We start from the raw sequence: 9179 nt of genomic DNA, 5'->3' as shown, positions 1-9179 counted from the left end.
TTTACCCACAATGCACATTTTGCGATCTCTTTTTCGCAGCGTCACTTTTTTGTTACCTCCTGTTTGGATTGTTTTTGTGAGTAGATTTCCACAGTAAAAGAAGCGTTTTACTCAGTGTCCTGCACATCCTTGGGTTCCTCTTTACTGTGTTGAACAGCACTCTGACAGAAGGAGTTCCTCCAAAACGCAACACCCTTTGGCGGACAAGTTTGTGATTAAAGGCTATACATATCAAATGAAAGGGACAAGTGGTAGAAAAAATGGATGGATGTACAGTAAAGCTCTGTGGGATGATGTACATTATTGACTTTTCCCTAACATTCCAGACTTTCCCATGTTTTCTGAAATTGATGTTTGAGGGATTCTAAGAAAGGGGAAAAAACAACTTTAAAAAACAATTGTCACGTGTAGTTTTTTAATAAGAAATGTAGATGATTAAAAACAAAACTATCCTTCATAACCTGCCACATATAATGTTGCCATTTTCTCTAATCTGCATATTGCATTAAGGGGACTTACATATAAAACAATCACACAACAATATTCATATTACAAAATAGAGTAATAAAGATAATTAAAAGAATGGATTATTGAGACCCAACAAATGATTCATAAAGTCACACATTTTAAAATTGTATAAAGGACAACTGCTCAAATGATGTATAAAGTAAATAATAATATGCTTCCAGAAGTGGTCCAGAAGATGTTTCAGATGTGAACCAGTAAATATGAACTAAGAAGGATTTATGTGTACTCAAAAGCAAAGGTATGAACAAATGTAAAACAAATATGTACATCATATAAATTAGTTCATCTATAACATCATTAATAATTAAAAATGATTTCTAAATATCTCTATACACATAAAATGTATTTGTAACATGTTTTGTCTGGTTTATTCTCACCTTTACAGTCAAAGTGTTGTGTTAATTTTTAAATAAAAGTATACAATGTTGTATATTAAAACATGTACTGAACTGAAAAAAGCAATAATCTAAAATATCTAATCTATAAATGTTAGAATCTATGTGCTGATGTTGTTAGAAAGTCAAGGTTAAAGTGTTGACAGTTTATTTCAAATCCTGCATCTTCATTTGCTGCTGCTGTTCTCACCAGCACACTTGTGTTTCTTACACTGGTACTTAGAAGAGAATCTTTCACCACACACACTGCAACTCAACACTTTCTCTCCTGTGTGTGTTCTCATGTGTGCTGTAAGAGTGTTTAGGTGACGAAAGCTTTTGTTGCAGCTTGAACAGGAATATGGTTTTTCACCAGAGTGAGTTCTCATGTGTACTTTTAATTTGTACCTTTGAGTAAAATCTTTACCGCAGATTGAACATGAAAAAGGTTTTTCACCAGTGTGTGTTCTCATGTGTACTTTTAAACTCTCATTTCTTAGAAAACTTTTACCACACTCTGAGCAGTAAAAAGGTTTTTTACCAGTGTGTGTTCTCATGTGTTCTTTTAAACTTTGATTTCTTGCAAAACTTTTACCACATTCTGAGCAGGAAAAAGATTTTTCTCCAGTGTGTATACTCATGTGTGTTTTGAAATATTGCCTTCGAGCAAAACCTTTACCGCAGATTGAACATAAAAAAGGTCTTTCTCCAGTGTGTGTTCTCATGTGTACTTTTAAATGTTGTTTTATTACAAAACTTTTACCACAATCTGAACAGGAAAAAGGTTTTTCTCCAGTGTGTATTCTCATGTGTACTTTTAAAGGGCTTCTTCGTACAAAAGCTTTACCACATTCTAAGCAGGAAAAAGGTTTTTCTCCAGTGTGTGTTCTCATGTGTTCTTTTAAACACTGACTTTTTACAAAACCTTTCCCGCAGATTGAACATAAACAATTTTTTTCTCCAGTGTGTCTTCTCATGTGTGCTTTGAAATGGTACCTTTCAGTAAAATCTTTACCACAGATTGAACATAAAAAAGGTTTTTCTCCAGTGTGTGTTTTTGTGTGTTGTATTAAATGTCCCTTCTGGGGGAATCCTTTACTACAGATTGAGCACAAGAATGTTTTTTCTCCAGTGTGTATTCTCATATGTTCTGTCAGCATTTGTTTTAGTCTAAAATATCTACCGCATTCTGAGCAGGAAAAAGGTTTTTCTCCAGTGTGTATTCTCATGTGTTCTTTCAAATGTTTCCTACGAGTTAAACCTCTACCACAGATTGAACATAAAAAAGGTTTTTCTCCAGTGTGTATTCTCATGTGTGTTTTTAGACGACAATGGTATTTAAAAGTTTTGTCGCAGTGAGAACATGTGAAGTGTGTGTTGTCAGTGTGACATGTCTTATCATCTTTAGAGTGTTCATCATCAGTGTCAGGAGAGTGTGACGTTGTGTCCTCACTATCTGATAGTGGAGCTAAGAGCTTGTCTGCTTGTGATCCTCCACAGTGGTCTCCATCAGCTTCTGTTGTCATGTGTTGAGTTGAGCTGCTGCTTGGAGGCTCCGCCTCTCTCTTCTCATCACTTTCACCTTTGACCTCATCACCTTCACTCTTCACAGGGACACCAGTCACTGGCATCTTGGTGACATCAACCTCCTCCAGTCCTTCAAGATGCTCTCCCTGCTGACTGATGCTGTGTTCCTCCTCTTCCTCTTTAATATGAGGGATCAGTTGGTCCTCCTCTTCCTTTTTGAAATGGGGGATCAGTGGGTATTCCTCTTCCTTCTTAATGTGGGAGGGCTGTGGCTCCTCCGTCCGCATCCTGAAGCTCCACTTCTGTTGCTCAGCGTGAAGATGTTCTTCACAGACGTCTGCAAGACAAACACACCATCTCTGCTCAGTCACACAATGCATTCAGTACTTTTACATGCACTTAGGAAAAACAAGTTATCGTATGAACTGTCTTGAAATCTCAGGAATTCACAGGAAAAGAAAAACAAACCAAGACGACAGGACTTTTACTATGGATGGACGATATGGTTTAAAATTGATTTTGTGATATATTATTTCATATATATATATATATATATACACAGGCTCCTAATTTAGTTGCTAAAATATGCAGTAAAATATTACATCACTTCCAGTATTATTTTCTCAAATAAAGTAACAAGATATTAACAGTAAATAAACAAGTACATTAATAATAATTGTTTCGACAAAATACAATTAGAAATGACACAATATGTTACTGCATATGTCAGCTGCCAAATTAGGAGCTTTTGTAACCCGCTTTGAAATTCTTCTATTATCATTCATATACCAAATGATATATTGTGACATATATTGTTATTAAGATATAGATTTGAGGTCATATCGCCCATACCAAACATTGGTTCGCCGAGTCATTTTGTTTGGCCCACCAAATATATTTATTTTTTATATTCTTCAGATGTGTGTGTATGTTTAAAATGTGGTACTACTGTTCTACATCACGTGGAAGTGTCATGTCATGGGGTTGGTGTGCTTTTAACTAGGGGTGTGACGATACGGTCAGCTCACCAAAGGATACTCGATATTGGCTTTAGGAGAACGAGATGATATTTTGGTGGTTAACATGATTCTTACACATATGTGTACTTCATGTGTATATGAATGTACTTTCCCTTGTGTGCTTAGTTTTACTGTAACTTCATTGTGGATAATATCTATAAACAACCTCAATTGTTTTTCATCTTTAATTTGAAGGACTGTTTACTTATCTGACAAATTCAAAGGAAGCTGCCCTTTTTAAAAATGTCGCCTATCATTCACAATCCTTATGTAAGACATATGTTTTTATTTTTTATGAATTCTAATTAGTAAATAAACGTAAGCAAAAATCAGCTAACATTGGAGTCAATGGGAGCTCCTCTATTAGACCCACAAAGTCCATCCAAAAACTGCCAACAATACTCCATTTACATTTTGTGACCTGAGTTTTAACCAAGTATTAGTTAGCAATATTGTTATTATAAGCGCTAACGTTAAGGACCTACTTTTAGCGGCGCATTGATCACAGAAGTAACTAGCTTATGCTGCTATATTGACATACTGAGCTGCTTTCTCGCCTCTAAGATGCTGAAAGCTAATTCTAGATTATAAATCATGCTTCTCACTTATATGGTGAAGGTTGTGGACAAAAACCGAGAACATGGTCAACTTTGACATCCAACTTAGACCTGGAGATGGCAAGAAAGACACGGAAATACGCTTTTTTGCACCCACCCTATTTTAACCCTTTGCGAGGACTAATTCTTCATCTAAACGGGAAGATATGAACATCCCATCAGTCGGCATCCCAGTGAGAGCAGACATTGTATGCTTAAAATGAGCAAGATATGTAAATATGACATGTTATTAAGAATGTTACTACATTACATATATACTTACAGTGTGTATTTAAAATGTTGAAGGGGGTTTTAGGATGTTATTTAGAGCACTTTATAGGCAGAATAGAGCGGCTACCAATGACTCAATTGTTAGCTAACTTTTGCTAAGGTTTATTTTCTATTGAGGATGCATTAACCATCGACCTGCTGGCCTTGTGGTTAGAGTGTCTGCCCTGAGACTGGAAAGTCGTGAGTTGAAACCCCGGCCGAGTCACACCAAAGACTATAAAAATGGGACCCATTGCCTCCTTGCTTGGCACTCAGCATCAAGGGTTGGGGGTTAAATCACCAAATGATTCCCGAGCGCGGCCACCGAGGAGCTTTTTAACTCTCATCTCATCCACCCCCGGGGCCTTGCCACCGAGGAGCTTTTTAACTACCTCGGCAACCTCAGCCCCAGAAATAGGAGAGCCCACCACAGATTCCCCAGGCACTGCTTCCTCATAGGAAGATGTGTTGGTGGGATTGAGAAGGTCTTCTAAGTATTCCCTCCACCGATCCACAACAGCCGCAGTAGAGGTCAGCAGCACACCATCCTCACCATACACGGTGTGGACAGTGCACTGCTCCCCCCCCCTGAGGAGGAGGATTATGGACCAGAATCGCTTCGAAGCCGTCTGGAAGTCGTTTTCCATGGCTTCCCCAAACTCCTCCCATGTCCGAGTTTTTGCCTCCGCGACCGCTGAAGCTGCACTTCGCTTGGCCTGTCAGTACCTGTCCGCTGCCTCTGGAGTCCTAAGAGCCAAAAGGACCCGATAGGACTCTTTATTCAGCTTGACGGCATCCCTCACTGCTGGTGTACGCCAGCGGGTTCTAGGATTACCGCCACGACAGGCACCAACCACCTTGCGGCCACAGCTCCAATCAGCCGCCTCCACAATAGAGGCACGGAACATGGTCCACTCGGACTCAATATCCAGTGATTCCCTCGTGACATGTTCAAAGTTCTTCCGGAGGTGGGAATTGAAACTCTCTCTGACAGGAGACTCTGCTAGGCGTTCCCAGCAGACCCTCACAATGCGTTTGGGCATGCCAAGTCTGTCCGGCATCCTCCCCCACCATCGGAGCCAGCTAACCACCAGGTGGTGATCGGTAGAAATCTCTGCCTCTCTCTTCACCCGAGTGTCCAAAACATGAGGCCGCAAACCCGATGACACAACTACAAAGTAAATCATGGAACTGCGGCCAAGGGTGTCCTGGTGCCAAGTGCACATATGGACACCCTTATGTTTGAACATGGTGTTTGTTATGGACAATCCGTGACGAGCACAAAAGTCCAATAACAAAGCACCACTTGGGTTCAGATCCGGGCGGCCATTCTTCCCAAGCACGCCTCTCCAGGTTTCACTGTTGTTGCCAACCTGAGCGTTGAAGTCCCCCAGTAGAACAAGGGAATCACCCGAGGGAGCACTCTCCAGTACTCCCTCAAGGGAATCCAAAAAGAGTGGGTACTCTGAGATGCTGTTTGGTGCGTAAGCACCATAAACAGTCAGGACCCGTCCCCCCACCCGAAGGCGGAGTGAAGCTACCCTCTCGTCTACTGGGTTAAAGTCCAATGTGCAGACTTTGAGCCGGGGGGGCAACAAGAATTGCCACCCCAGCCCGTCGCCTCTCATTGCTTGCAACGCCAGAGTGGAAAACAGTCCAGCCCCTCTCGAGAGAACTGCTTTTTTGTGAACTTCTGGATCTGCCTCCCGGGAGCCTTTTGGCCATGGAGACCAGCTGCTGGGTCTCTGCCACACCAGAGTCCGTTTGGAGAGACTGGAGGAGATGCGGATGAAGAAACAGGGCTGCGGAGCTGAAGCTGAGAGCCGGGACGAACAAGCTTCACAGTGTCTTGGCTGCATGAGCAGGTATCGGACACCTCTGTCTCCTTGGACGTATCCTCGCTCATCCGTGCGGACTGGACACTGGCCAAGAGTTGGTGGGCGGCCGAGGGTGGAGTCGGCTCTCTGGGTTGCTTTGTTTGGTCTGCTCCTGTCTCTGGCCATGTTCCCCCCACCCCAGCAGACGATGGCGTGGAACACCGCAGAGGTCACCACAGTGTATGTTTTTGGTGTTGTTGTTTTACTTTTGTGGCTGTGTGTAGAAGTGACTGCTCTTTTAATGTCTTTAATGTCCTTTGTAGTCTTTGATGTTTCCCTCTTACAAACATGTTTATGTGTGCTATGGCTATGAGGTTGTTTTTCTCTTTGGCCTCAGTCTGGACCCCCTCTCCAGGGGCCCAGGCTTAGACTGAATTTTTTTTTCTCCCCCCTCCCCAGCATTTACTTGTTTCTCACCTTTTTTGTAAGGGGCGCCGGAAGTTGGCAGACCCGTCAGCGATCCTGTTCTGTCTCCATGTAATGTTTGTCTGCTCTTAAATGGGATTGTGCTTAAAAACTTAATTTCCCCTCTGGGATTATTAAAGTAATTCTGATTTTGATTGCGTTTTTATTGGCCGTCTTCAAAGTAATGAACTTTACGGAACAATTTCTTAAAATTTTGATTCGCCGGAAGTTTTATCAGTCACAAATACTGCCTCAGTTTGCACTCGGACAACTTTACCACGAGGGGGCTGTCAAAAGAAAGACTTTAGAAAGACAAGAAAACTTTGCTAATTAGTACTAATAAACTAGATTGATTGAGACATTGCTGGACAGCAGAGAAGTAACTAAATCCAAATAAACGTTGAATATATTTTTTAAAAAGATATCTGGCTTGTATCTTCAGTAGGGATATAAATCGTAAAAAATGTATCGATATGATACTCTAATCGATATTCCTTATCGATACCAGTATTTATCAGTAGTCTTATCGGTACTACATGTAATGTGTGGAAATAAAAAAGTGGGAAAAAGGCATTTTAAATATTCCTATTAGCACAAGAGGTTGAACACCTCCAACATGATGTTCTGTAACATCTCAGAGCAGGGAAGTCTTTTATCAACAGCTGTTTATTTGAAGTCTTAAAGAAGTCAACTATGTGTGCAGTGCAAGGTGAAATGCAGTTATGTCATCTTCTTGTCAATAACACACACATCAAATTTTGCGTGTTGTTGCTTCCTTATTTGTCATTATTCAAAGCTGATTTTAATGTGTAGCAGCGGCAGCTGAACTCAATGTGACAACGTGTCATAGTTACGTCAGTCAGCTGGAATTAAAAATACAAATAGTTGTGTTGTTAGTCCAGAATCTTCACGGTCCTCATGGACAACATAATTAGGAACCGGTACTAAAAAAAATGGTACTTGGTATACATCCCTAATCTTCACCACTAAACCTTTGAAATATGCTGACATGTGTGCTGCTAAAGGTAAATAAACAGTAGCCATATTGAATGTTTGCCTTCATTTGACCACGTGATGTAAGGAGGACGGCCTCTAGGTCACATGGTTACACCCCAGCAATTACATTGTTGATGATTGATGAGCATTCATTTTTAAATGGTGGTGTTAAAAAGCAAGTATATCTCCATCTTTAGTCATAAATGTGGCCCCCGGATGAACATGTGTCACAAACATTGTATTAGATGATATGTGGATGTTGTGCTTACTTGGACTGTGATGAAGCTGTGAGGACTCAGGTGGTTTGTCTTCATGCTCTTCAGTCTTTACAGAGACAACAGTCAGTGGAAACTTGGTGAGATCAGCCTCCTCCTGCCCTACAGGACACTCTCCCTCCTCTTCCTCTTTAAAATAGGGGGGCTGTGGATCCTCCTTGTCCCCTTTAAAATGTGAGGGCTGTGGATCCTCTAAAGTGAAACTGTCCCCCTGCAGATGAGGGAGAGATTCTTCTTGGTGTCCAATCAGCTGAAGGATGTCTACAGGACACAAACAAAACACATTTTAACTCCTACATGCTAAATATTAAATCGTACATGAAATATAGGGCTGTGGCTATTTTTCCATTAATCGAGTTACTGGATAAAACAGTGTTGCTTGGTTTTTATGAACAATGTAAAACAATCAGTGCATCATCCTCACATGACAATTCGTCTTCCTATAGACAATCTATTTAAGAATAGTGTTAACAATAAATATAAAGTTAGTAAACATGTGAGAGTAAGAAGTAAACAAACCTTTTCTGTGTAACACAACTTGATGTTTTTGATGTTGTCGCTCCTTCTCCTCTTTTGTTGGACAAAGTTCCTCCTCGTACTCTGCTATCGTTCTTTCGCACATTTTCACACAATCACAACACTTTACACTCACACTTGATCTCTGCTTAGCGATGTGTTTTGATCACTTCCGCCTCTCTTTGTTAGCAGCTAACAAGCTAAGCTAACTAGCAGGCTAAGCTAGCTCGAGAAGAATCAAAGTGCGCTCAGATTAATATAACCGGATGCAAACAGTTATTAACGATGTTTACTCTATTTAATAGAGTGTAATAAAGGACATATATGTGTACATGGACGCACAGATTAAGAACACTGAACTGTGACGACTGCAATAACGTCTTCACCGTCAGACGCCATCTTGCTTTATCCTCGCCGTGTTTGGTTCGCGCGCAGTGTTGTCAGATCTCGCGAGAGAAACACGTAACCAGCTCTTCCCTCCTCCCACCCCCGGTACAACTATTTCAACATTCTGAAAATAAAAATAAACTTTTACATTTTACATTTTCAAAACAAAGACATACAACTTATTTTTGTAAATAAACAGTAGCTTATATGACCCCTTTAAATCATAACTTGCCTTTTTAGAGCGAGACGAGTCCTGGCTCCTCAGCTTCATGCGGGACGGAGTGGTAGGAGGCGTGGGCGAGGTTGACTGGTCCCCAGACAGGTGTTGTACCGAAATTTGTTACCCATCGGAATTTGTAACTCCGGGGGGCGATGTTCCCATGGCGTTTGTTTGATGGTTAAACGGCAA

The 9179-nt window shown here is 41.0% G+C and overlaps 1 protein-coding gene across 1 annotated transcript; it reads right to left on the bottom strand.

Moving 5' to 3' along the window:
* Positions 1–426: 426 nt before the first annotated feature.
* On the bottom strand, positions 427–8827 carry LOC133640806 (oocyte zinc finger protein XlCOF6-like). The gene is made up of 3 exons (XM_062034481.1): positions 8387–8827; positions 7862–8128; positions 427–2766 (listed from the first exon to the last, which is right to left on the bottom strand). The coding sequence occupies exons 1-3, from the start codon at positions 8487–8489 to the stop codon at positions 1091–1093; spliced, it is 2046 nt and encodes a 681-aa protein (XP_061890465.1). The 5' UTR covers positions 8490–8827; the 3' UTR covers positions 427–1090.
* Between the last annotated feature and the right edge of the window lie 352 nt (positions 8828–9179).

The sequence above is a fragment of the Entelurus aequoreus genome, linkage group LG23 (assembly GCF_033978785.1).
Source record: "Entelurus aequoreus isolate RoL-2023_Sb linkage group LG23, RoL_Eaeq_v1.1, whole genome shotgun sequence".
NCBI lineage: Eukaryota > Metazoa > Chordata > Actinopteri > Syngnathiformes > Syngnathidae > Entelurus > Entelurus aequoreus.
Note: the sequence above shows the minus strand (reverse complement) of the source record. Positions and strands in the feature narration are given on the sequence as shown.

Coding starts and splice junctions, on each gene's coding strand:
- LOC133640806 (XM_062034481.1), bottom strand. CDS start 8,489: ATGTGCGAAAGAACGATAGCAGAGTACGAGGAGGAACTTTGTCCAACA. Junction 8,129..8,386: donor AGTTGTGTTACACAGAAAAG/GTTTGTTTACTT, acceptor TGTGTCCTGTAG/ACATCCTTCAGCTGATTGGA. Junction 2,767..7,861: donor ACAGCTTCATCACAGTCCAA/GTAAGCACAACA, acceptor TTTGTCTTGCAG/ACGTCTGTGAAGAACATCTT.